This window comes from Pelodiscus sinensis, chromosome 12 (assembly GCF_052426305.1).
Source record: "Pelodiscus sinensis isolate ZL-2025 chromosome 12, ASM5242630v1, whole genome shotgun sequence".
Lineage (NCBI taxonomy): Eukaryota > Metazoa > Chordata > Testudines > Trionychidae > Pelodiscus > Pelodiscus sinensis.
Window position 1 is genome coordinate 20,701,477 of NC_143063.1, and position 27,238 is coordinate 20,728,714.

At 42.0% G+C, this 27,238-nt stretch overlaps 1 protein-coding gene across 2 annotated transcripts in view; it reads right to left on the reverse strand.

Moving 5' to 3' along the window:
- Positions 1-19,901, reverse strand: part of NKD1 (NKD inhibitor of Wnt signaling pathway 1) — a 190,991-nt gene extending 171,090 nt beyond the window's left edge. Inside the window, exons 1-3 of one of the 2 annotated variants that reach the window (XM_006121141.5) lie at positions 19,541-19,901; positions 19,364-19,396; positions 18,985-19,148 (exon numbers count right to left, since the gene is read on the reverse strand). In XM_006121141.5, coding sequence (XP_006121203.1) covers positions 18,985-19,148; positions 19,364-19,396; positions 19,541-19,565 — 222 coding nt within the window. In that variant the 5' untranslated portion in view covers positions 19,566-19,901. The remainder of the gene's footprint in view (positions 1-18,984; positions 19,149-19,363; positions 19,397-19,540) is intronic. The other variant, XM_006121139.5, reaches the window with a different exon arrangement.
- Between the last annotated feature and the right edge of the window lie 7,337 nt (positions 19,902-27,238).

The following is a 27,238-nucleotide window of genomic DNA, read 5'->3' on the forward strand; positions in this document are numbered from 1 at the left end:
CTAAAATAACTACTTTGAAATAAGCTTATTCCTCTTCACAAGCAGGAGTTATTATTTTGAAATAACAAGCCCATTATTTCGAAACAACAGGCATGACAGTGTGGACACTCGTCTTGTTATTTCAAAATCAGAAGAGTTATTTCAAAATAACTCTCCAGTGTAGACGTGCCCTTAGGTAAGCATATACTCAAACATTTGAGGCACATCTTCATTGCAACATTAACTCAGGTGATCAGTACCCAGGTTAGCCTAGCTCAGGTAAGAGTGTCCATACTGCAGTCAACCTTGAGTATGTCCACTTGACTCTGGCTATGTCTTGACTACATTCCTTTTCTGAAAGAGGAATGTAAATGAGTCCAATGGAAAGTGCAAATAAAGCGGAGATTTAAATATCGCATGCTTCATTTACATATTTATGTCCAATCAGTATTTTGAAAGTGAATCCACGGTCTAGACGGAATTCTTTCAGGGGGAAAAAAAACCCCACCTTTTTTCGAAAGAACTATTCCTGAAAAAATGAGAACGGGTTCTTTCGAAAAAGGGTTTTTTCCCCCCATAAAGGACCCCGGCTAGACTGCAGTTACACTTTCGAAAAACCTTTTTTTGAAACACCGATCGGACAAGAATATGCAAATGAAGCGCGGGATATTTAAATCTTCGCTTCATTTGCACTTTCGATCAGGCTCATTTACATTCCTCTTTTGGAAGAGGAATGTAGTCTAGACGTGCCCTTTGTGTGCATCACTAAGATTTCTCCAGGCACATCCCTGGGTTCATAGCATTGCCGCCACTCCATAATTCTTTTTCCAGTGAATTGTGGGAGAACTTTTGGCCACACGGGAAAATTGTGGGAGAACCTGTCTGTCATTGTGGACACATGAGGAGCATGGGGGGAATTGTGGGAAAACACTGGAAGATGATCAGTACTGGAGTATTTTAATCTGCTTCCTTACTGTGGGTGGGTTACCAGTGTGAGCACAGACAGAACTTAGGTTTCACCCTGGGATGTGCCAGATGGCTCAGATGTTAAGTACTGCTACACTTGTGAGAGAATTGTGTGTGAATGGAAGACAAGATAAGGGCAGCACCCAAGCATTCGTTAACGCCACAGTGGAGATTATGAAGCACAGCCCATTTATGCTCCTTGCCACAGACCCAACTTACTAATCAGGCTGCCACATTCTACCCCATCTCTGGCCTGTGCGTGATTATAAGACTAGTACAGCACAATGTTGCAGCACAGTGTTTGTCAAGAGAACTGAGCTGAAATAAGCTTTATTCAGTGTGGAGAATGATGAACACTATTAGAGAGTACCTTATCTAATCATGCCTCCATAATCACACACTACCCTTAATTCTGCCCCATGCCTCCTTACCAGTCTTTTGTACACAAGTTGAAGAACTGTTCTGCTCCACCCACCTTCTTGTTGAGAGCATGAAAGTCTAACTCTTTCCATGACCAACACAGCTCTGTTCCCCAAACTGAGATTGCTACCTCTCATCCAGGGCAAGGAGCGCTTCTTCTGCAACCTTGCCTAATGCACTTACTATAAAATGGGGAGGAGTGAGGTTGAAAACAGAGTGAACCTCGTGATATGTGCTCTTCTAAAATGTATTTCCCCTTCATGGTTGTAAAAGATGATGATTTCGTGTTATAAATCCAGGCAATTTTTAAAATAGGAAAAACCATAATACAGGCAGTCCCCAGGTTACGTACAAGATAGGGACTGTAGGTTTGTTTTTAAGTTGAATTTGTATGTAAGTGGGAACTGGCGTCCAGATTCAGATGCTGTTGAAACTGACCAGCAGCAGCTGAATGGGACACGCCAGGGGCAGAGCAGCTGGGGTGTTGCTGGGTTGGTCCCACAGCGCCGAGGAGCGGCGCTGTGGGGACCAACCCGGCAGCACCCCAGCTGCTCTACCCCAGGTGTCCCCAAGTCAGCCGCTGCTGAAACTGATCAGCGGCTGATTCCAGGGGCAGAGCAGCTCTGCCTCGGGCTTCCTGTAGTCAGCCACTGATCAGTTTCAGCAGCAACTGACTTGGGGATGCCTGGGGCAGAGCAGCTGGGGTGCTGCTGGGTTGGTCCCCGCAGCGCCGAGGTTTGGCGCTACCAGACCAACCCAGCAGCGCCCCAGCTGCTCTGTCCCAGGCGTCCCGCTTCAGCCGCTGCTGAAACTGACCAGGGCTGACTCCAGGAAGCCCGGGGCAGAGCAGCTCTGCCTCTGGCTTTCTGGAGTCAGCCGCTGATAAGTTTCAGCAGCAGCTGACTTGGGGACACCTGGGGCAGAGCAGCTGGGGCGCTGCTGGGTTGGTCCAGTAGCGCCGCACCTCGGCGCTGTGGGGACCAACCCGGCAGCCTCCCAGCTGCTCTACCCCAGGCATTGGTGAGAAAAGCCTGGTCTGCTGGGGGGAGGAGCACACTAGCTGCACCACCCACCCCCCCCGCAGACCAGGGAGACGCGGGGGGCGGGACCGCCGAGACACGGCGTGGTCCTGCCACCCGCGTCCTCCGCGGCTTTGCTCCGCGTCTCCCTTGTCTGCTGGGGGGCCACCCCCAGCAGACCAGAGACACGCGGAGCAGCTTCTCTCACCGCGGAGGACACGGGCGGCGGGACCGCAGCGCGTCTGGGCGGTCCTGCCGCCCACGTCCTCCACGGCGAGAAAAGCCCCGTTCGTATGTAGGGATCCGACGTAAGTCAGATCCACGTAACCCGGGGACTGCCTGTATAAGGTGACAAGAAATGCAGAGACAAATCCACAAAAAGAAAATCCTCTCCATTTTTCTCATCTTTAACTGTGAAATCCTTCATAAATTCTCATTTCACCTTCAACAACAGAAAATTCACGACTCTGCTGACACTACCAAAAAATTCACTCAAAGAGGCCCTCTTTAAAAGAAAATGTTATAAGGAGAGAAAGTGGAGAAATGTAATGGAACACTTCCTACTAATTAGTCATAGCTTCATTAATGGGATGGTATAATGCCCACTTACCCTTATTGTTTTAGCTTTGAAACGCTTAGGTCTTCATTTCTGATTGCCACAATGACATCCAATTAAAAGCAATCTTTAAAATACATTTTAAAAAAAATCCACAAACTATGTTAATGCAGACAAATGCAATAGCTTTCTGTAGTACCTCTCACGTAGAATAGTGATAGCAATGTAGCCATGTTTGTCTAGGGTAGCTGAAACAAAATACAGGACTATGTAGCACTTTAAAGACTAACAAGATGGTTTATTAGATGATGAGCTTTCGTGGGCCAGACCTGGGTCTGGCCCACGAAAGCTCATCATCTAATAAACCATCTTGTTAGTCTTTAAAGTGCTACATAGTCCTGTATTTTGTAGTACCTCTGTGATTTCTCATGTTGCTCTTAATGTTTAATATAGTCTTTAAATTCCAATGACCCAAGTCACTAAGTAATTATGAAGTACCTACAATCAGCAAATAAACAAAGAACGCTTTCAAACCCTTGCCCTGAGAAATCGTGAAATATAAACCCCAAACTTTTGTGCAGGAGGAATTTTTTAAAAAGAAGAGCGCATTTCTCAGGATGATGATGTGCTAATACCAAAGAGCAGCTCGGTTGCTTTGTGTTAAGAGACCAACAGCCCTTCTTACAACATTTCAAAGCAGCAGCTGTGACTTTGAAAATAGGGTTTATCCTGGCCACCTGTTTTAAAATTAACCAAAATAAACATGTTGGGGTGATTCAGAGTGATAACCACAGGATGGAAAGACAACAGAGGTCATTTCATCTGGAGTGTCAAATCCGGCAGATCACAGATTTCAAAGGGTGGGTTATATGAGAGAGTCTGGATCAGTGGTGGGCAACCTGCAGACCACTAGAATTCTATCCGCAGCCTGGGCACTCCCTGTTCATGGCTGTTCAAGCTCTGGGAAGGATGGGGAGGAGCAGGGACAGAGCGCAAATCAGCAGATTCATGGTGCTCTGAAAGTGCTGGGAGGGAGAGGGAAAAGTAGGATTCCAGTGCAAGAGGTGTAGGAGAAAGGGCAGAGAGGGAAAGCACAAGGCAACAGGTGGAACCCCAGTGGGCCACAGGACACAGACTGCTCACCACTGGAATCATGAAGCCCACTGAGATGAAGGAGAGCCAATCATGTGGCCCACTCACTAGTCTTGGTTGCCCATAGCTGGTCTGGATCATGCCTGAAATCCAACTCTAACTGGTTACCAAGGGCAAGATTGCGCTAGTCTTCCTCAGAATGAGTAAATATCTCACTGTAAAAGTAGGCTTCAGCCAGATCACTCATGGCACTAGTACCATTCAGTGTGTGTACTGTTATCACCCTAAATATTCTGTTTGCTTTGGTAGTCAACATGTGTGTACATTATGTAACTTTTATAGCAACAATGATAAAATATTCATCAAAATGTTAAACTCTTACACTTTTCAACATCATTAGCCCATTCATTCTGGTCTGAAAAGTAGTATCATTGTTGCCAAAGCAGCACTCAATAGTGTTAATTATTGCTTCAGTGAAACACCAGACTTCCCCTCACTATAACAGCTGACCCAGCACAATACCTGGGGATTACAGAGGATGTGAAGCTGGATATGAGTCAACAGTGTGCCCTTGTAGCCAAGGCGGCATATTGTAGTGTATTAGTGGATCTGCTAACAATGCTCCTAGGGAAGCAATTATTCCCCTTTATTCGGCACTAGTGAGGCCACATCTGGCATATTACATACACATCTGCGCCTCCCATTATAAAAAGGATGTGGATGCACTGCAGAAAGTACAGTGGAGGGCAACAAAAATGATTAGGGGGCTGGAGCACATGACCTATGAGGATAGGTTGAGGGATTTGGTTTTATTTAGTCTACAGAAGAGAAGAGTGAGTGGGAATTTGATAACCGGTTCCCAAAGAGTATGGAGAGAGGTTGTTCAGTGGTGACAGATGACAGAATAAGGAGCAATGGTCTCAAGTCTCAGTTTGGGAGGTCTAGGTTCGGTATTAGCAAAAACTGTTTCACTAGGAGGATGATGAGGCACTGGAATAAGTTACCTAGGGAGGTGGTGGAATCTCCATCCCTAGAGGTTTTTAAGTTCCGGCTTGACAAAGCCCTGGCTAGGACGATTTAGTTGGGATTGGTCCTGCTTTTTTAGCAGGGGGTTGGATTTGATGAACTCCTGAGATCTCTTCCAATCCTATGATTCTATGCATATATATCAATTCACCTACATAGGTATCTCCAGGGCTAATCCTATCTCCATTAAAGTCACTTGCTAGACTCCCAGGGGAGTTGGATTCAGCCCTCAGTTCATGGCTTAGTTGCCTCTCAGGATACGTCTAGACTACATGGCTCCGTCCACGGAGCCATGTAGATTTGTTTGTTCGGCAAAGGGAAATGAAGCCGCGATTTAAATAATTGCGGCTTTATTTAAATTTAAATGGCTGCTCCGCTCTGCCGATCAGCTGTTTGTCGGCAGATCGGGGCAGTCTGGACGCTCCCCTGTCGACATGAAAGCCCTTTTTTGACCTCCCCGGTAAACCTCATCCTACGAGGCATAACAAGGAGGTCAATAAAGGGCTTTCAGGTCGGCGCAAGAGCATCCAGACTAGTGCACTGAGCCAACAAACAGCTAATCAGCTGTTTGTCGGCTCAGCATGGCAGCCATTTAAATTTAAATGAAGCCGCGATTATTTAAATCGCGGCTTCATTTCCCTCTGCCGGTCAGCCTAATCTAAATGGCTCCATCGACGGAGCCATGTAGTTTAGGCACACCCCCAGTTACTGTCAGCCTTTTTTTAAAAAAATACATTGCAAGGTAAAATGCAATGGATTCCAAACCCCAAACTCTTTCCAAACTACAAAAGAAAAAGCAACATTTAAAAATAAATACTCAGATTCCTAAAAGTAAATTTAAAAAAAAAGTTTCTAGAAAAAAAGGGCTACCGAATGGTTTGTTCACTCATTCCACACTGCCCATTTGCAGATAAAACTCTGACTGAAGTCACCACATGTAACATTAACAGAGCTGAAGCATGAATTCACTAAAGTTCTCTCAGTGATGACTGGTAAAGAACCTACTCCTTCCTTGAGCTTTATCTTCAGAAAGAGGCTCTGGAATTGAAAAGACTGCTGTGTGTGTTTGTTTTTGTTTTTCCATATATATATAAATAAAAACTCTTCCGTTTGATGTCTATTCTAGTTCTCTTTTTAAAAAAAAGACACATCAGGTTAAGATGAATACTGCCCACACGACAAGTTTGTGTTTACAAGCTTAATAGCAAGTTTCATTTGAACACAGGTCAATGCGGCTCTAAGAAAACATCACATACCAAAAATCACACATGGTTAGAACACATCACGAGCAGAGAGGAATTGTGGACTCAGTCTGTGAGGCACCGAGCCAGTCTGAGCAGCCCTTTGAAGTTAGAAAAACATCCTCTGGTCAGAGCACATTTGTGAAGCCGTGGGACAGGCGCTTTAAACAACATTCACTCTGAGATCACCTGCGGTGTACTGGTGGATAGGCGCCTGTGTAACTTTAACAACATAACCCTTTATTCTCCAACCAGATTGCTCTCTCTAAACTGTATCATATCAATAGCGTACGGTCAACAGTAATGCATGGCATTCCCTTGATCAGGCAGCTTTCAGTACAACATCATTTCAGGATTTTCATTAAGGTATACAAAGTTTGTGCAAAACTTACTGGCAAACAGAACTTAATTACTGGATGAAAAACACTGCTTTATCAGATAGCAATAAATGAGAAGTATGGAAGCCCACCAGTGTGGCCAATGGCCAGTGTGTACACACTGCATAAACCCAGGATGTAGTTCAGCTTGCTAGCCCCTTGGAGAAGTTGCACCCAGATATGATGGGGATTATATAAGAACAGAAAAATGGCCATCTTGGGTCAGACCAGAGGTCCATCTAACTCAGTATCTTGTCTTCTGACAGTGGCCAATGCCAGGTGCCCCAGGGGGAATGAACAAAACAGGTAATCATCAAGTGATTCATTCTGTCACCCATTCCCAGTTTCTGACAAAGGCTAGCGACACCATTCATGCTCACTCTGGCTAATAGCCATTGATAGACTTATCTCCCAGGAATTTATCTAGCTCATTTTTTGAACCCTATTATTGTCCTGGACTTCACAACATCCTTTGGCAAGGAGTTTCACAGGTTGACTATCCGCTGTGCGAAGTAGCAAGTTTAAAACAAACAAAAGGAAGTACTATTAATTTCATTTGGTGACCGCTAGCTCTTGTGTAATGTAAAGGAGTAAATAACTCTTCTTTAGTCACTTTCTCCAAACCAGTCATGATTTTATAGACCTCCATCATACCCCCCTTAGTCATTTCTTTTCCAGGCTGAAAAGTCCCAGTCTTATTAATCTCTTAGGGTATGTCTACACTTCCACCCTAGTTCGAACTAGGGTGGCTAATGCAGGCATTCGAACTTGCAAATGAAGCCCGGGATTTAAATATCCCGGGCTTTATTTGCATGTTCCTGGGCACCATCATTTTTAAATGCCCCATAGTTCGAACTACCTGCCTGTGGCTACACACAACTCGGTCTAGGTAGTTCGAATTAAAGCTCCTAATTTGAACTACTGTTATTCCTCCTGCAAGAGGAGTTCAAATATCAGATGAACCTCTTTTTGAGCCCTGACCTTGCAAACTGAGCCCATGGGCCTATACCATATATGACAGCCCTATGTACTTCAATGGCATCCTCCTCAGTTGTAAGAGTTTCCCCAAGTGAATCAACTTGCAGGGCTGGGGCCTTGAAGTGGCAGTTCCTTTTGAACTGGGTTAACTTCCCTATGCTGAATTCTGACCTCAGTCTGGGTATGTCTACACTGCATCCCTAGTTCGAACTAGGGATGCAAATGGAGACAATCGAAGTAGTTAATGAAGCGGGGATTTAAATATCCCGCGCTCCATTAACATGATCTCGCCGGCGCGCTAGTTCGAATCACAGCTGATTCGAACCAGGAAGTGTGCGCCGGGACGCGTTAGTTCGGACTAAAGCCCTTAGTCCCAACTAATGTTACTCCTCATTTTTTTAGGAGTAACGTTAGTTGGGACTAAGGGCTTTAGTCCGAACTAACGCGTCCCGGCGCGCACTTCCTGGTTCGAATCAGCTGTGATTCGAACTAGCGCGCCGGCGAGATCATGTTAATGGAGCGCGGGATATTTAAATCCTCGCTTCATTAACTACTTCGATTGTCTCCATTTGCATCCCTAGGTCGAACTAGGGATGCAGTGTAGACACAGCCTCACTGAGCTGGTATATCTGAGGGTGTGTGTAGTTACAAGTTAGATTTTCCCTTTGCCCCTTTCTTTTTTAAAAAAACTAAAAGAGAGCTTCATCCTTTTGTCCCAAATTCTGCCATTAAACATGCCTCAACCGGTCCTCCTCAAATCAGTGCATTTGCACAGTTGTATGACAAAAGGCAGAATCTGGCCCAGGAGTAATCATAGAAAAATGCCAAAATGACTAGTTTTTGCCTTTCTATTTGCTGTGGGTTTACCAGGGCACCACACGGCATGGGGGCTACAGCCCGGATGATGCTTGCTCTTCTTCCCCTTCCCCTCACTGTCAGGGAGTGAGAGGAAAGCCCACACTTCCTCTTCTATTCCCTCTTCTCACCAGCTAGGAGTGAAAGTAATATCTGCGAGCTGTATACTTTCCCCTTGGCTGTAGCTCCCGAACCCCACACTCCTTGTGGGTATATCCTGACGACATCCTTTTTGCAGAGTCCCTGAGAAGCTCTGTCTCTGTAGCAAGGATAAGATAGGGATCGCCTTCCTTGCTTGTAATATGCTCAGAAGGTGTATGAAAGTAAGATTTTTCTCCTTTATCAATTTCGCCCTTCTCCACCTGGGAAGTGCTCATTTCCACTTGTTTTTCCTCACAGAGGAAATTAACAGCTTCTTCTGTTTCAGTTCCTTGACTACGCACCAGTATTACAGAGGTCGCCATCACAAACACACATAAACACATGGAATAGAGGTTGAATAATAGTTACTGCTATATAACTAAAAAGGGACCTCACAGTAATTTAGTGGCTCCCACAAGACATGACCTAATGTTTGCTGTTTGGTTATTGCCCAATCCAACGTACTCCAGTGAGGAGCATCTTTAATTCCATAGCTTCTGTCATTCCAGTTCTAGGTCTCTTAGCAAGAACGAGAGGGTACCACAGGTTAGGAATAAGTTGTATTGGCAGAGGCATACTTTAGGCATGAACTGAACACTGTGTGTACATAATCTAAGCATTAGCAGAGCTTGCATAGGCCCTGTCTTAATTCAAGGCTAAATACTACCTCTGGATAAGAACTTTAGGCAACCATGGAGTTCAAAGGACAATTAACTTAAGTCTGCTCTGTGGCTCTCATTAGTTAGGCATTTTCACAAGCATCAGTTTCATCCAAATGAAAACAAAACCAACCCCCTTTCCCCCCCCCCCAAAAAAAACCCCATAGTTTAACCCACACATCTTAAAAAGACCAGGGTGTAAAGTCTGATGATCTGACCACATTTCAACTTGGGTAGTCACATTCTGCTTCCTTATGGTCCCCCATGTAGTCTCAAATGGTTACTTCCTCAACCGTTGTGCTGAGTGTCAGCAACTGTATAGCTGACATGCTTCAATCCATCAGTGGCTGCATTGCTATGGCTGGTGAAAGGCCACTTATGATCGTTATGGTGGTATTAATATGAAAAATTTGCTACCCAATTTTCTGTGTCATATATTAGTCCAGAGCAATATAGCGGTCTTAAAAAATCAGCCATGAATAACACCATTTTAAAAAAAAGATGTTTATTATGGATGTGTGGAAATGTGACCCATAATGGAATAATATAAAAGAATTTAAAAAAAAGTCAGCCTCCAAGCCATTAAAAACAGGTTTGTGATGTGTTAATAGGCTGTTCCCACTGCACTGTATAACGCTCTAGTTAAAACATATTTTAAACCCCATACACAAAGCCCTATTCCCTAATATCTATAAGAACTTAACCTGCAGGGTAATTGCCAAAATCTTTACTGAACCGTCAAAGTAAAGTAAATGAGTAGACTCCCATGGTTGGGAAGAAAAATGCTGCTACTACAGGATCAGTGCAAATACTGATGAATGAACAAGTTATTAGACTAGCCATTCTACATCTCCAGGCTCAGGAGTGGATACTGCAATGAACCTGACCCAAAGGCCATAGAACTCAGTGAAGTTCCTATTAACTTCAGTATGTTTGGGATCAATCCTAAGGGTGTAGGAAAATAATGTGGAGGTTTCAAGATTATGTAAATAAGACTTGCCCAACCACAAAAGTTACTTAAAAATAAAACTCAAAATATTTTATTTAAGGCATCTTAAAGACTCCTTTACTACATGAATCCATATTAGGAACAAGTCCTTGTGCATAACCTTTACATAAATAAACAATAGTTCAAACTGAGATAACCTGTAATGTTTACCCTCCAAACAAAATTAAATATTCAGCAAGACTAAATGGGGGACAGTATTTCCATGGGAAAATATCAAAGTATTATTTACTTTTCTATAAGTACTTGTTTTGAAAAGTATTTCCTCCCCACCTGGTCTTAGGCTAAAAGCCACAGTCTGCATTTAAACAGTGTGTACACTTTAGAAAACTATGAAACTTCTTTTTTTAAATGCAGAAGCATATGAAATTATTTCATCCACTTTTCATATAAGAAAGTCTACAGCTGACCATAAAGAAATAGGCAGGCTCCCAGTATAAACTTGCTAGCATTACATCAAAGACCTTCCTCTAGGATTAGATGATTGATTTCTTCAATGCTTTTTAGAATTTCTTCCAGGATATTTTGGGTTATTGCCTTAGACCTTGCTCAGCTGGAATGACAAATATTCTTCTTGCTAGATTGTGATGTTCTCTTTTTTACGGGAGAGAGTGTCTGTAGCATATACACACGTACACTGTGTGAACAGGGAGACAGAGAAAGACTTGGAAAGTTCACAAACAAAATTATTATTTATTGTTTTTAAAAAAAGAGAGAGGTTTATAATGGAAACAGTGAAACAGGCTTAACCACAGCATTTTATGCAATCCATTGCGTACATTTACTCTATGAGCCCAGAATCCTGTGTTCCTTGCTTAGGAAAAACTCTCACTGAAATCAATATGAAATTTTCTGGACAAAGAGTGCAGGGTCACTATATTGACACTTGTGCTCCATATGGCACTTTTGCATAAGACGTAAATTTTACACTCACTGTCTTTTTACTTGTCTCTTAGCTCCTTTTCTCTGTTTAATTAACCCATGTGGAATTATAGACATTTTCAGCCAGGACAAAAGGAAACAGATGAGACCTTAGCTATCACCATCCTCTCTTTGGACAATCAGATAGCAAACTATCACTGGGGGCACCTAACACGTGCTCCTGCAACCCTCTTCCTTCTCCAAGACAGATCCGTCACTTTGGTACCACGCATAATTCACATCAGACTGTCGATCAAAAGATCCAAGTCTGCTCCCAAATCTCATTCCTCCTGCAAGACAACACTTTGTACTTTTACTTCCCTACTGAGCTTATCCCCTTATTTTATACCTCACAGCATGTGTGGCTGCAACCAAGATCAAACACCCATGCATGATTTTCATCCACTGATCTTGAATCACGGAGTTATAATTTAAACGGGAACCTCAATATACTTAATCCATTAAAGCTGCCACAGTAATGGCCCCAAATGCATTAAATTCCATCATAAGCACAAAACACAAAGTATTTCTCGGGGACGGACAGCATACAGACTGCACTGACTACATACCAATCCATCTAAGATCTAATATTACATATGCTGCATACATTTGCTAAACTAAAGCCTAAGCTTAGTTGGCAGAAAATGTAGGAACTTTAGAAGTTTTGTAAATTAAACTGTTCAGAATAAAAGCAGTCCCCTTTCCACACGTCAGAGGACATGCATGGATTCACAAGGGACTCTCACTGCAAGTGACAGAATGGGTTAATGACCAGATTTAAATCCAAAATTGGTAACATCTGAAAATGAGTTTGTTGGTCCTGCCAAGTCTGGTCCAATTCAAAGTAATTTGCATATTGGCATTCTTCTGGAGAAGACATTAATCCAAACAACAGGAATGTCAGGGCCACTCTAGAGCTAGATGGTTGTGGAAAAAGCACAGGACTGCTTTCTGCATCTCTACATTTTTTTAAAGTGTACCTTCATCAACTGCAGCTACAAACTACCTAAGCACATAAGTCAGTAATAAATATACACAGTTTGTGGACATAGTTACTCATGTGCATTAACAAATAGGACTGAATTTACACATGAAGTAAAGAGGCATTGTTTTTCCAGAGAAACTTTTCAGAGCTGAAGCATTCTGTAATATATACACAACAAAGTCTGAGACTCTCAAAGTTACAGGTATTTTCACTCAGTACAAATGGGGAAGGGCAGGGGTCAACGAGAATAGGGAAGAGATGACATATTACAAAGAATCATTCCAAAATATTGTTTTACATTTCAACATCTGTCATTTACTTTTCTACCAAGTTTTGATACGAACATTAATGAAACATAACCCATCTACATTAATTTCTATAAAGGCCAAGTAGTGGGAGGTTCTGCACATTCTGTTTTGTTTTAAAAATCATCACTAAACAATAATGTCCCACTTCAGGAAAAAAAATATCACCCTTACACAGTTTCAATACTCAAGTGACTCCTCTTCCTTCTGTTCCTAACTCAGTTCAAAAGCAACCATTCAAGTCAACTGAGATCATCTTCCAAGGAGTGACTACAAATATCCACTTACTTAGCTCCTCCTGGGTCTTATTATAGATCTTACAAAAAAAGCTTACAGGGGAACCTTCTGTTAATGAACTCTAGTGTAAAGAATATTTCCGTATGTCCAGAATCATGTAACACATTTCTCATCTTTACTATGAGCAAAAAGATTTAGTAAAAAAACCAGAAGAAATTATTTACATTTAAGACAACATGGAATATAACATCACTGTAATGTTTCATCCTAATTTACCAGAGGAAGAGAATTCATTCCATAAAACAGCCCCTCTCTTTCATGAGAATTAAACTTGAATAAAGCCAGGAGGTGCTATCTATAACTAGAAAGCCTATGTGACATAACCTTCCCATGTCACTCAGATTTAGATCTCCCTCATATACTAAACAGAATATATTTCATCTCAGTTCCTCTAACTTGCATATTTTTCATTCTCTGAAGAGATCAAATAAATTGATTTAACAAGGCTTGTTTGCAGCAAGTTCACAGGCCATTTAGCTTCCCAATCAACATCCCAAATTAACACTGCACCACATTTAATCTAAAGTATCTTTGAAAAAGCCCAGATGAAATGCAGATCATCTTCTGATCACCTCCTCCATATGGCTCAAGCAAGTCAACTTTCTAATTTCAAAATACAAAATATTTAATTTATGATTTTATTCATATGTCAATTTAACCTCCAGCACATAGCTTTGAAACCATGTCAGGATGTTTAAAGATTTCCATAGGGTTACTGCATTGTGGCTTTTAGTTGTACCAACTGGTATCATTCAGGGATAATTCCCCTGGAATCCAGCTTTCTGCTACAGTACTGGAAAATTCACTAATGTCATTATGATGACAATAATACTTGCAGAGATTCTTTGATTGTTCATATTCATATTATAATTTTCTCAAACCAGCACTGTCAAGATGTACTATGTGCACCAGTCATTAAATCATCTTGCTTTGTTGGCACTGCTTTCATTAAAAAACTTGAAGTGAATTTGTTTTGGTCTACCACACCTGATGCATGCATACCTAATTATTCCAACACCTAAAACTGATAAATCCACTTTTACTTTTAGCCAGGTTTCTGTAAGTCAATATAGTGTATTATTTACAAAATGCCCACAATGAGATATATGCATACTTGACAGGAGACAAGTTGAAGAAAGAAGAACATTTTAAGTAGTCACACAGCAATATGGTAGACAAACTCTCCAATAGATATATACTTAAAAGGTTTGCCTCTCAAAACAGAGATCTACTCATGAGATGACCTCCAAAAATATTACTAACTGGTGTTGAAAAACTTAAAACAATAAATAGACTAGCAGCACCTTAAAGACAAACAAAACATGTAGATGGTATCATGAGCTTCTGTAGGCACAACCCACTTCTTCAGATGCGCCCATGAAAGCTCATGATACCATCTACATGTTTTGTTAGTCTGTAACAGGAAAAACGTACAAAACAACAAATAGACTAGTAGCACCTTAAAGACTAACTCAGCTACCCCTCTGAAGCTTTTGCTGTTGAAAAGTTAACTTTACTATTGTAATGGCTTTCAAGACACTGTGAATCTGGACAATAAATCATAAAATGATTTTGAAGGACTTATGTTTTCATTCAGCAAACACGATCTAGCTATGTGTGTGATATACAGACTATGACTATATACACATACAACACACACTATTAAACAGATCCCTTTTTTAAAGACAAAGATTTCTTTAGAAGAGTATCCAAGCTGACACTCTTCAACCTATTCTCTTCTCAAACAATGCATGGAATGCCAATTAATGTCAATGAAAGTTACAGCCATAGAACATATGGAAAGCATGCCTCAAATCTTAAAACCAGTGATATCTCTTACTATTTCATCCTGTACTGTTGCCAGTCAGGGTCTGAGACTCCCACTGATGTCAATAAGACTAGAACATGCACATCAAGAATTGTATAAGGACCTAACAATATACTTAAAATCTTTCCTAGTTTTCCAATCTTGATAACTTTCAGCTTGGCTCCATGGGTACCAGTTTGTTTGGGCTTCATACGTGCAATTAAAAATGACAGATTTTTCAACCTAGAACTCCGATTTTGACAAGACACTCAAGTGAGAAACTAGTAAAATTTGTTATGGCTTTGAAGATAAAAGTAAATTGAATTAAGTAAATGCTATATTTAAAAATTTCCGCTCTAGCACAGAGCTGCTTTTCATTTAAAAAAAATTCAAATAATGGTGGTCTACAGAAATAGTTTGTAAAAATAAACAAGATGAATAAATCCACAAATGATAAAGGATAATCCACTCAGTGACAGGAAGCGTTTCCCTTTTTTCTCCAGCCTGAAGTTAACTCCTTCGTAAGGCAGCAACAAAGATATATTCTACTTCCCTAAAAGGCTTTTAATATATAGCCTTAGTGGTTTCAATTAGCATTAAAAATAGAAGATAACTCAAGCCATCATCCTTTTTAAGAATGCCACAATATTGCTTTTTTTCTTTCATTCAGTGTCAGGGAACTGGATGGCTGCAATTTAACCCCTGCCTACACAATGATTAAAAAATGTAGAGCACAGCAGCCCCTGCTGGGCAGGTGTCAATGCTTTAATGAGATCAGAGTTCTGATCCTAGAACAGAAGATGGTTTACACACCACGGCTACGTCTACACTGGCCCCTTTTCCGGAAGGGGCATGTAAATTTCACTAGTCGTCGTAGGGAAATCCGCGGGGGATTTAAATATCCCCCGCGGCATTTAAATAAAAATGTCCGCCGCTTTTTTCTGGCTTTTAAAAAAGCCGGAAAAGAGCGTCTACACTGGCCCCGATCCTCCGGAAAAAGTGCCCTTTTCCGGAGGGTCTTATTCCTTCCTTTGAAGTAGGAATAAGACCCTCCAGAAAAGGGCACTTTTTCCGGAGGATCGGGGCCAGTGTAGACGCTCTTTTCCGGCTTTTTTAAAAGCCGGAAAAAAGCGGCGGACATTTTTATTTAAATGCCGCGGGGGATATTTAAATCCCCCCGCGGATTTCCCTACGACGACTAATGAAATTTACATGCCCCTTCCGGAAAAGGGGCCAGTGTAGACGTAGCCCAAAAGTACATATTTCATAGGCAGTGCCTTACTCTTGTTTGCCCTACAACAATTTCATACTATGACATCCTTCTCAGAGGACTGATACATTTGGCAATAGTTGGACACTAAATTAGTTTTCTCCTCATGAATAGTGGGGAGGGAGGAGGGACAGGAAATCAGCTGAACAAAGCTTGTTCCAATCAGGAGACACTCTAAATTACAGTTCTGTAACAGAACAGCTCTTGAATTTTTGATGCATGCTCCTGTCAAACAGTTCTAGATTCAGTTTACACAGATATTTCTCTCAACTGGTTTATGAAACTCATGTACATTCAATCTTATATTTTAGGAGAACATACTAAACTTTATTCTGCTAATTTTACTTGTTCCTTGTTGCTTAAAAAAACCCTACATAAATCCCCTGATGCAGTGTCAGCTTCCTTGGATGACAGAAATGAAGCAGGACATTTTAGTGGTCCTGTTCTTGAGAACAGACTGCAACCGGTTTTTGCCCTAATTTATATGTATTGTACTCTATTATGAACAATTTTTCACCAGGACAATCCAAAATTCCACAGAACAACTGTTTGAAAGGTCTCAACTCTCATCAAAACCTAAGAGAAGATGGACAAAAATTCACAAAATCAGGCCCAAAATGCTACACAGATCATCATCATGGTTCTTTTTAGAGATTCTTCAGAGAAGATGATTAAAAGTGCACAAACATTCCTTATATAAACTCAATTGGATCTTTCCCTGAAGCCACAGTCTCATCTCTGTTTGATCTATTCCTACCACAAGCTACAAGAACATATGATTTTTCAATAAAATTACTGCTAAAATATGATTTTTCACTAAAAGATTAACAGATAACCAAACTTTCAACTAGGCACAAGCTCAAATAAATAATATTGACTGATTCAAGTATAACAGTCCAGTGTTGTTTGGATATGTACAATTGTTACATAGAAGTCCATGAAATTGATTACAAACTTGAGTCACTTCTACATCTGGAAGTAAACTAGGATGCTAGTCTTCAGGCCACTTAACAGTTTAGGCAGATGGACTAGTTGATCTTTTGAGGTTCCTGGTAGCCCTGCATTTCTATGATATTTTGGTGTATCAGTGGATCAAAGATAGATCTTAGAACTGGTCTTGCAACCTTGATTTCAAAACTTTTATCAGAATGACTATACATACAGCATATGTGTTTCTGCTACAGGAGTAGAACTATCTCCTTCCATATTACATAAAAGTCATATTTTAAAGAACTTTAGTGTAACTATGACAGCCCTCTTCCTGCAGGAGGTCAATAGCATTAAAGCAATTAACAGGCAACAGAGCAAGAGGCCACCATTATTTTGAAAAACACTGCACCAAACTAAGTAAGGATGCACAGTCAATGCCCTCTATGGAACAGTGCATTCAAGTGCATTTCAAATTTAACTAATTTTAGAGGACAGTAAAAAGTATGGATAATTTAGCTAAATTCAAGAGTCTTTCAATTAACAAAGAAAAACAATTATTTTGTATTACAGGGATAAATAAACCTCACAGTTAATAGTTTTGCAAATATCTCAAAATATCACTGAGTTTCATAAAACTTGTTAGAATTTGCAAGGTTTTTCCTGAAATTTAAAGCCATGCTTTCTTTTTGCATGCAGTTTATATCTGAGGCTCTCTTTCCTAGATAATCGGCAAGCTCTGGGTAGAACACACAAAGGTCAAAAGTTGGATTCACAAAAGTGAGTAGATCTGAAGAATAATTACAGGCAGAATTTGTATACACTATTTGTTGATATACATACACTATTGTAAATAAGAAATTCTCTTTCCCACTGCTCCTCATCACATTTTCTCCAACACAAAACTCAACTAAGTCAAACATCCAAACCAATGAGGGCTGAGAGAGTTTAATAGTGAGCAAAATTAATTTGTCCATCAATAATAAGTATCAGTTATAAAGTATCTTGCGCTCTTTACCTTGCCTCTAACTATTTCCAAATTATTTCTCACTCCACTAAAGAATTTGGTATAAGTCACTTTTAACTTTTACCATTGTGGAAGGTCTCTGTATTTCAAGACCCCTATGCAGAAGAGAAAGGTTTTAAGACCCCAGCATAGTCTTAGCCATTCAAGATTTCTCATGTCTCAAGCAACAGAAAAAAAAGTCCAGATGTTAAGTAAAAACTACAGCATTTATGATTAAATGAGACTCAAAAACACAGAAGTGTTTTGCAGGATGTTTGGTGATGCTGCCCTGACTGTGCTTTCTGACACACATTCCTGCACTGAGAAGCATAGACGCCAGTCTCCTCATCTCTTGGGTTACTTTTCCACTGACCCAGTTTAAGGGATTGATCTGAAACATTGAAATCAGCGGAAGTCTTTCCCTACCCTTCAATGAGTCTTGGATCAGACTCTAAAAGAGTAGATAGAATCACTGGCTTCTGAAACCCATCATTCCCTTGAGTTTCAAAGGACAGCATCAAGAAAAAAACCTTCATGTCCCCTCTTGTCCAAACTTCACATGAAGGAATTGGGGGGCAAAGTGGGACATACACACTTCCCTGAAGCAGAATATGCACAGAGATGAGCTGGGAAGTGGCAAGCTAAAAACTCCTTTAAAAGAATATCACCAGTGCACAAACAGTGTGAGCAGATAAGTCAACAACACCTTTTGAAAGTAGTAAAAGGGCTTTTTTTTGGCTCTGCTCTCCTGAACTCCTTGTCAAGGGAGTCAGCTTGTGCAGCAGTAACTCACTGCCACAGACAGTAGCCTCTCTTGGTAGGTTTTGGGAGCTGGAGGCATTCCAGTGGTTTCCTGTTTGTTCCTGTTTGCAGTGGGGTTTGTACTAATCGTCCTGCTCACAAACTAGCGGGCAGGTGCTTGCACTTCTAGCCAGAGCAGAGCCTGTTCTAGGAGTCTACGTTCCCCACAAGGAAGGCAGCCCCCCCACGACAGCCCCTGGACTTGATGACCTCCTGAGGTCTCTTCCAGCCCTATGATTCTACAAGCAGCATCTGGGCAGAGGAGAGCCTCGCACAGCTGATCCTGGGAGAAAGGGGCTTTGGCTTTTAGCGGCTGGGGGGGAGGGGGGTCGCGCGAGGCACTGACATACCCTGGTGCTGGCAAGCCTGCAAACAGCCCGGTGCTGGCAGCCGTGCAGGAGTCCCGTGCCGCTGCCCCCGCTGCTGCTGCCGCTGCCGCCGAAGTATTTCTGTTTCACCATCCAGTCCTCGAGCCCTTTCCGAGCCAGCGAGGCGTTCACGGCAAAACTATCACCTACGGGAGCACAAGAGACAATGCCACACACTGGAGCAGCGCGCACGAGTCCTCCGCCTGCCCCAGCCTGGACCACGCGACGCCGGGGGGGGGGGGCACGAGACCCGCACCTGGGGTAGAAACCGGAGCCGCCCACCGAGCCCGCCGCAGAAAGTTTGAGGGGGAGAGCGGGGTAGGGGCTGTGAAAGTTGCTAGCAGCACAGAGCCATCCCTACCTTCTGGACTTTCTCTGGGCTTACAAACGGCAGCTAGGCAGGTCCATGGGAAAGTGGAACGGGGGGGAAAGAATAAAGGAAGATCATTAGACCCCGGTATAAACATCACAGCAAACACACATGAAATCCAAACAAGAGGGAGAGGGGCTGCGGGAGTAGCAAGTGAAAAGAACTAACCATGTTTCGAGTGAAGTTTCCCCATTTCTCTGCATTGATCTGCAATTACGATTCATTTGACTGTTTCCAGTGGGGGGGGGGGCGTTAATAAAATCCCAGCGCTCTTTAGAAATCCATGTGCTCCACTTTCCCCCCTCCTGTGCTAAAGCAAAAGCAAAATCAAAATCAAATCTCGGTTCCCCTTCTGCAGCACGGTCCTGCGTTTCTCTCTCTGCTGAAGTCTTTCTCCTCTCTTCTCTTTTCCCAAAGACAGAGGCGGTTACAAAAGACCTTACTTCACCCACCAGGGAACATGATTGACACCTCATTGAGATTAGACCACTTGCAGGCAGCCTCTGGATTCCTATTGGACTGAGGCGGCACATGAAAGGGAATAAAGATCCTTTTGGAGTCTAAAAAAAAAAAAAAAAAAAAGGAGCAGCAGCTCTAGTGCATTTCACTTCCAGCCAGACACAGGCAGCAGAGCACAGAGCCATGGAGAAAGCCCATGAAAGGCAAAGGAGGCCTCTTTCTAATAACTGAAATGTATTTGCTAAATCTGAGGGACTAGTTCATACAGTTGTAGTGAGGAAAGTTTGGGAAGGAGTTATATGTTCTAAACATACTTGGATCCCCAGCATGTCTCACGTTTAGCTGCAGCTTTCCACATTTTTCTTCCCCTCAGGACTGACTGTGGGAAATATCCAATCTCTACCAGCCCCTGGGGTTGCACATTTGAATAGAGGGCATCTGTTGAAAGTGTTTGAGTTTAGGTTTTCCTCCTTTGTTCCCAGTTCTCCATGCTATCTAAATGTTTGCTAAACTTATTTGGGTCCCTGTGGGCTAATTTTGTGAGGTGTGATGGCTATTAAGACTGGTGGGAGCTGATTCTCCAGTTCCTTATAGCTGCTTTGAGCTGACTCAGCTGTTGCTGCAAAGATGGCAGAATACTATGATTTCCTCAAGGGAATACTTCTGAAGTATGGGCACTTCCCCAGTGTTGAAGGGCCAGTCCCATGCCACAATCACCTTTGAAGCCACAGGCATACAAGGAAAGCGTAGGGTGAGTTGCTGGAGTACATTGCACACACTGGGCAGGGTGGGTGATAAAAGTGGCTTGATGCCAGTTTTGCATACCTGGATTATGGGACAGGCTGGGAACTAGAGCAGTCCTTGGTCCAAACTACCACAGTCCCAGGCAGTGCTCTAATTTAGGTTCTGCAGAAACTGCCCTAAAAGGCTGAGCAGCAGCCCAGAGCAGGCTGGAGTGCAATGTACTCCAACAACTCACCCTACGCTTTCCTTGTATGCCTGTGGCTTCAAAGGTGATTGTGGCATGGGACTGGCCCTTCAACACTGGGGAAGTGCCCATACTTCGGAAGTATTCCCTTGAGGAAATCATAGTATTCTGCCATCTTTGCAGCAACAGCTGAGTCAGCTCAAAGCAGCTATAAGGAACTGGAGAATCAGCTCCCACCAGTCTTAATAGCCATCACACCTCACAAAATTAGCCCACAGGGACCCAAATAAGTTTAGCAAACATTTTCATTACCTACTACTGTGTGCTCTCAGAAGCTAACGTCTCATTGACCACTGAAAGTTTTGCCTGCACCAGGACCATAGGTCTGGAATCTTTCGCTATATTTTCAGTGTTTAAAAGAAATCTTCATATGAATGCTCTCATACCCTAGTGTAACATAGTGTCTTCTCATCACAGATGCAGAATATACTCATACCTGGAAATATTAAACAAATTATTCACACCATCTGCAAGAGTGGTGGACAGAAGCCTCAATTGACCTTTAAAATACATAAATAACGTGTCAAAATCTTTCTCTTCCTTTTCCAGCATCTGGGACAGTACTATTGCTTCACATTAAAAAAAACAACTTGCAGTTTTGTAAAAAGAAATTTTAGAGTCATTAAAAACTTTTTTCCTTCCTTCTGCTGGTCATTTTTTTATTTTATGAAAATCACATCTCCCTTGAGATTCTTGTAGTTCAGCTAAGAGAGATAAAAGAAAACAAGGAGAGCAGTGTGATTACTAGTTCAAGTTTTGAGAAAGAAAAAAATGGAGATTTCCAAGAATTTTATTTTACAAACCACTATTCAAACTATACAGGGATTGGTCCAGATGGGCCCCATCCAAAAATTCCAATCTACATCTGTGTTTTCAAACAGTGATTTCAGAGGAGACGTGCTTGGAGCTCATCTCAGTTAGAGATTCCAGAACATATGTGGTGAAACTCTGATGAGAAATGACTCTACAAATCACAATCACAATCACTACTGAAACATTAATTAAAACATTTAATAGCTGGTTGTTCCCTGGATAATGGAGAAAGAGAGGGAGATTTGCTTTCCAGATGATTTCAACTATTTATCCGTCTAGCAAAGGAAATGCATGAATTGCAGTGTTCAGTGATTGCAACAGCATCAATTGCTTGTCAAATAGCCAATAATTTGCATCTCTTTTTGAATCTTCCTTTTTATATATTTTAATAATTTATTTGGCCCATATCTTCTGGTATGTATTTGTTCCTTTGAAGACTGCTTCTTGTTTTGGGAGGAGAAGGGGGAGGAAGAGATTTAGATCAATCAGACTCCTTGGGGCTTGAGACTCACCTGTGAAAATTCTGACAGATATTAAGCAATTTGAAATTATAATACCAGTTCTATTTTCCTCCCAGCTTGGCCTTTTTTCTTAAGCTAAATCAAACTCTGACTTACTTAGGGTTACGGTGTCTACCTACATAATACATTTCAAAGAAATAAAAGGGCAATTTTGAGAGGAAAAAAATGCCCTGCAATACAACATTCAACTCTTGAAACAAAAATGAGGTCCCAATTTAGCCATTTGCATGACACAGCTGGTCCATGAGCCCTTGCAGAGTCCCTATGAGTTCACAAATGGTGTCAGAGTCTATCTGTGTAGACATCATGACAGCTTCAGGGAATTATATACCTGTAACAACATATGGTCTTTGCATAATTATTTCTGTTAGATGGGACAAAATACATCCTGCATTAATTTGATACGGGATATTAGACACCAACGCCTTGGGTTTGCTCCTTCAAGCTACTGAGCTACATTTTCACAGAACTCAGCACTCCTCAGGAGGGTCTCAGCAACTTGTGGGATCAGTCCCCAAATTATTTTATCCCTTAAAATAAAGGATAGATGGCCACCATTGTCAGGGTGAAGGGCTAAATTATGCCTGCTGTTTTCCAATTGAACTGCATGTATGTCTTTAGATACCTTTGTACCATTCCTTTAAACCAGGGGTCTCCAAACTTTTCAGCCCGAGGGCCGCATTAACTATCAAACAGCAGTTCGGGGGCCGACTACACACTTGAGGTCCAAATAAAAAACAATCAAAACATGGATGTTGTTTTTAATTATTTATTTAATATTATTTTATTCAGTTATTATTTAATAACACATTGATACACTACACATGAACACCTGTATTAGTGTGAATGGTGAAATTGTTTCCTGGATGCCAAAATAGCAGACATTTCTGGCTTTAGATTTGTTGTCCCTAACATCAACAGTGACCTGAGATTATCATCGGACAAGTTTGTTCTCAAATTGTTCTTCACGTATTTCATTCTTGAAAATGTTTGTTCACACAGGTATGTTGTTCCAAAGATTGAAAGGTACCTTGATGCAAAAGTTTTGACATTAGGAAAGTCTTCCTTGGGCAAAAACTGGTAAAAACCCACCAGTCCTATTTTGAACTTGTCCCTAAGGAGGTCATTTGCTTGCAACTCAATGACTTCCAGCTGCCTCTATTTTAATTCGGTAAAAACATAACGTCCACGTAAGCGGCGGCTGATCTTGGCAGGATACACGTAAATTTCCGTAATTTTTTTTCCGTAGACAAAAAGGTCTCCACGGGCCGGATGAGAGGGCCTCGCGGGCCGCATCCGGCCCGCGGGCCGTAGTTTGGAGACCCCTGCTTTAAACCAAGGTAACAGCGTCAGAGAAGGGACACCTTCCTCTCACATGCTCTCTATTACACATACATACTTGGGACCTGGGTTGTTTCTACCTCTATTGTTCTTTTGAGGACTCTCTATTCCATTTAGAAATATAGAAATAAGAAAATAAACATATCATCCTTTCATTGTTTCCCCTAAGCATTCATAAAGCATTTGATTTCCATTACAAACTAGTGGATTTTAGAGAGCCAGGGCTTCTGTGTCACATGCCACTCCCTTCAGCCATGGAGTTTGCACTAGAAAAAATTGTGTCGCAGAATCAGATATTTCTAACCTGCATGGTTGTGAAGAAAAGTTTGAAAAAGACGAACGGTGTACAAATTAATGCAGTGAAAGTAGTGTGAGATGCCCCGTTCATACACTGTTAACTCTGAAAACTAAAGATGTCAATTTGGGGCATCCTGAAAACTGAGAATTTGGAGACAGAATAAACTGAATTTTATGAAAAATAAATAAATTGGGGACTACTACACTGATTGCATTATTCATTTACATATCTAATTAATAATAAAAAAATCTCAATTTATCTGAATCAGCTGCAGAATGGCTATCATTGCCACAGAGGCCATGGGATTCTGATTATAACTTTGCTGAAACTCCAAATGCATCTACACTCTGATATGGAAGCATTACAATAATCTTTGGTTTCAGATCCATTCAGATGCCTCTATTTTACTTACACTTTGAAACTTTTACCACCAGGATTAGGCTTAATGCTTCATGTACTTTATTCAAGCTATGTGAACCTCTTACTGTACCATCCTCATTCATGTGGACAGACTCTGCTAGCTTTACTTACTCAAAGAAGTGCTTCCTTCACAAGTCAGTTACTGTATCAGAATGTGCCCCTTGGCTTGAACTTCCCTGGTGCAGCACCCTCTGACTGATCCCAAAGAAGGGAGTTTGGTCCAGCCTCTGGGTTCTTCTTGGGGAGGGAGAGGTGCCAGCCTTCTGGATGGGATCTCCTCCTGGCCACTGACCAGCTGCTGGCCCCAGCTGTGGCCCCAGGCTGCTGGCTTGGCTCTGCTCCTGGTCCTGTCTGGGCTCCCTGTCCCCTGGCTGCTGTGCTGGCTCTGCTCCCATCCTAGCCAGGCTCCAGCTGCTGGCTCCCCTGCCACAGGCCCCTCAGTCCAACTTATGCCGGCTTTCCAGCTGCCAGACTTCCTCTGCTCCCAACCCTGGCCAAGCTCCCAGCTGCCAAACTCCCAGCTGGTCCCGGTGTTCTCTGATTCAGGGGCTCTTTGGTCCAGCAACATGTGTGGCCCTGTCATTTTGCTGGACCAGAGAGTCCCAGACCAGAGAGGTTCATCCTGTATTTATTTTCTGCCAGTTTGTGTTTTATGCTTCATCTGAATTAAGGATGTTAGCCAGTAGTCAACTAGTCAACTACCCGATAAACATATCGGGTAGTCGAGTGGAATATTGACTACTCCCTCCCCACCTTTGTTGCCTCTATGAGAAGCAGCAAAGGGGGTGGGGAGGAGGGGTGCTGGTGATGGGGGGGAGCTGGCTTAAAACAGTTCCCTCAAACACCATTTTCTTAGTGCCGCCTGCTGCGCCACCCCCGCTGCCTCTATCAGAGGCAGTGGGGGGAATAAGAGAGGGTGCTTTGAAGCAGCCTCTGTCCGCAGCGGTTTGAGGCTTGCCGTGGGCAGAGGCTGCTCCAGCAGCAGTCCCTGTCCACTGGGGTCCTAGTAAGGAGCTAGGCCCCCCTGCAGATAGGGGCTGCCGCCGCCAAGCAGCCCCTGTTTGCGGTGGTCCAGGCTGGACGTGTGCAGGGGCTGCTCCAACAGCATCCCCTGTCTCCGGACACCCCTGGCTGCTGCAAAGAGAGGCTGTTCTGGCAGCAGCCCCCGTTTGTGGTGGACAGGACTGGCCACTGTGAACAGGGGCTGCTGGACTCAGCACGAGCCAGCACAGAGTTATAAGAGGGTCAATCTTTTGAATGAGATAAAAAGGAGTCCTGATTTATTATGACAGGTAATGATTTTTCAACAACAGTTTGTTATATAGGAATATATTTTATTGAAAATAAGGTGTTTCTCTTTAAAATCTATGTATATGATATGGTCCATATATTAGGCTGTAAATAGAAACTATTTCTAACTGTGTGTGTGTGTGTGTGTGTAGAGTACTATCGTAATAGGACCTCTAGGAACTGAATAATACAATTAAGTAATAACAATTATATTAGATGGAATAATTAATAATGATTATTCTTTAACTAGGGAAGGAAAGTATTAATTAATCTTTATGGGCTACTTCTTGAGGTTCTTATTCAGTTTTGGCTCAGGCAAATTCCAATTGACTTCAGTGTAATTTGGCTTGAATATGTATATGGTATAAAAACTGAATAGGCCCTCCAGATTTCTCTCAGAATTACAATGATCCTCATAACCGCAGGGTCTTTGAGTCACACAAAGCCTTTTGTTTTTTTTTCCGAAGGAGTCAAATGTATGTTAAGTAGTGACGTCTAGTAAAACCATCAGAGTAAAGTACACCATTCATAAAGCTGTACCAACGATTAAAAAGGTCTCCAATTTAACCCTGTGACCCCAGTGGAATTCTTTAAGTATGAAAGCCATGACGTAAAGTATTATTCATTGCTTTTTTAATTAGTGCTGACTGTGCTATACTCTTGCACAGTGTATAAAAAACCCTTTTGAATCTAGATACAATGTAAATATGTTGAGTATGGGAAATACATGTCTCTCACCAAGAAAGTAGTATACAAGGTCACACTGGGAATTTACTTTCAACTGACAACAGCACAGTAAAATTAATGTTAATATTTGCAGTAGAAAAATGTATATGTAGGAGTGGGAGAAATCATGTCTGCAATGCTGAAGGCTGTTTTAATGCCCCTAAAAAGTGTGCAGGGAAGTGCAGAGCAGTACCTACTGTACACTAAAACAATCTGTGCCTATTTTAATTATTTGAACAACAGTTTTGTTGCACAGTTACAGGATATAGGCAAAAATCAGGGCTAGTATAATAGGGTGCATATCATTAGGTTGCATATGGTCATGCAAAATGAGATAGCATGAATGAAGTTCAGGCTTAACATGAACCTGAATGCCATTCAAAATAGTATAAGCAGCAGATGTACCTGGAAGGAATGTGGCCTGAATAAAAGGTGGTTCTTCTTAGGCAGGAGAATTCAATGGCAGAGCAAGCTGGTGGAGCAGGTGTGAGGTAAAACTGCCTCAGGCTAGTGTAATTTAGGCAGTGATTGCACTGTGCTGCTCTCCACATTTCCACCCTAAGGCTTTTTGAAAACCCAAATAAATTATGGGAAATAATTTCTCCTTTTTGCACAAGTTTCTTGGTGTGCTCAAGGAGTTCTAGTGAATTAGTGGGGCACAAATTTCAGTTAGAGAAATCACACTGGTTTGCCCCATCATATCAGGCCCATCTTTTTCAATTCCCCTTATATTTTTAATGATCATTTCAACCATTTTCCCCAGTACCGACGCAAAGTCCACTTATCTAATTTCTAGGAACACCTTTAGTTACTTTTTAAAGTCAGGCACAACATTTACTACCCTCCCGTTCTGTGGTGTTATCACTATGTTAGTGGGAGAGTGGATATTTTTGTTAGCAGCTCAGCCACTTCTTAGTTCCTATAGAAAAACTCTTGACTATATTTAGTCCCATCTCAGGTCCTGGTAACCTGTTGCAGTTTAATTTATCATTTTGTTGCAGTTTTTAAAG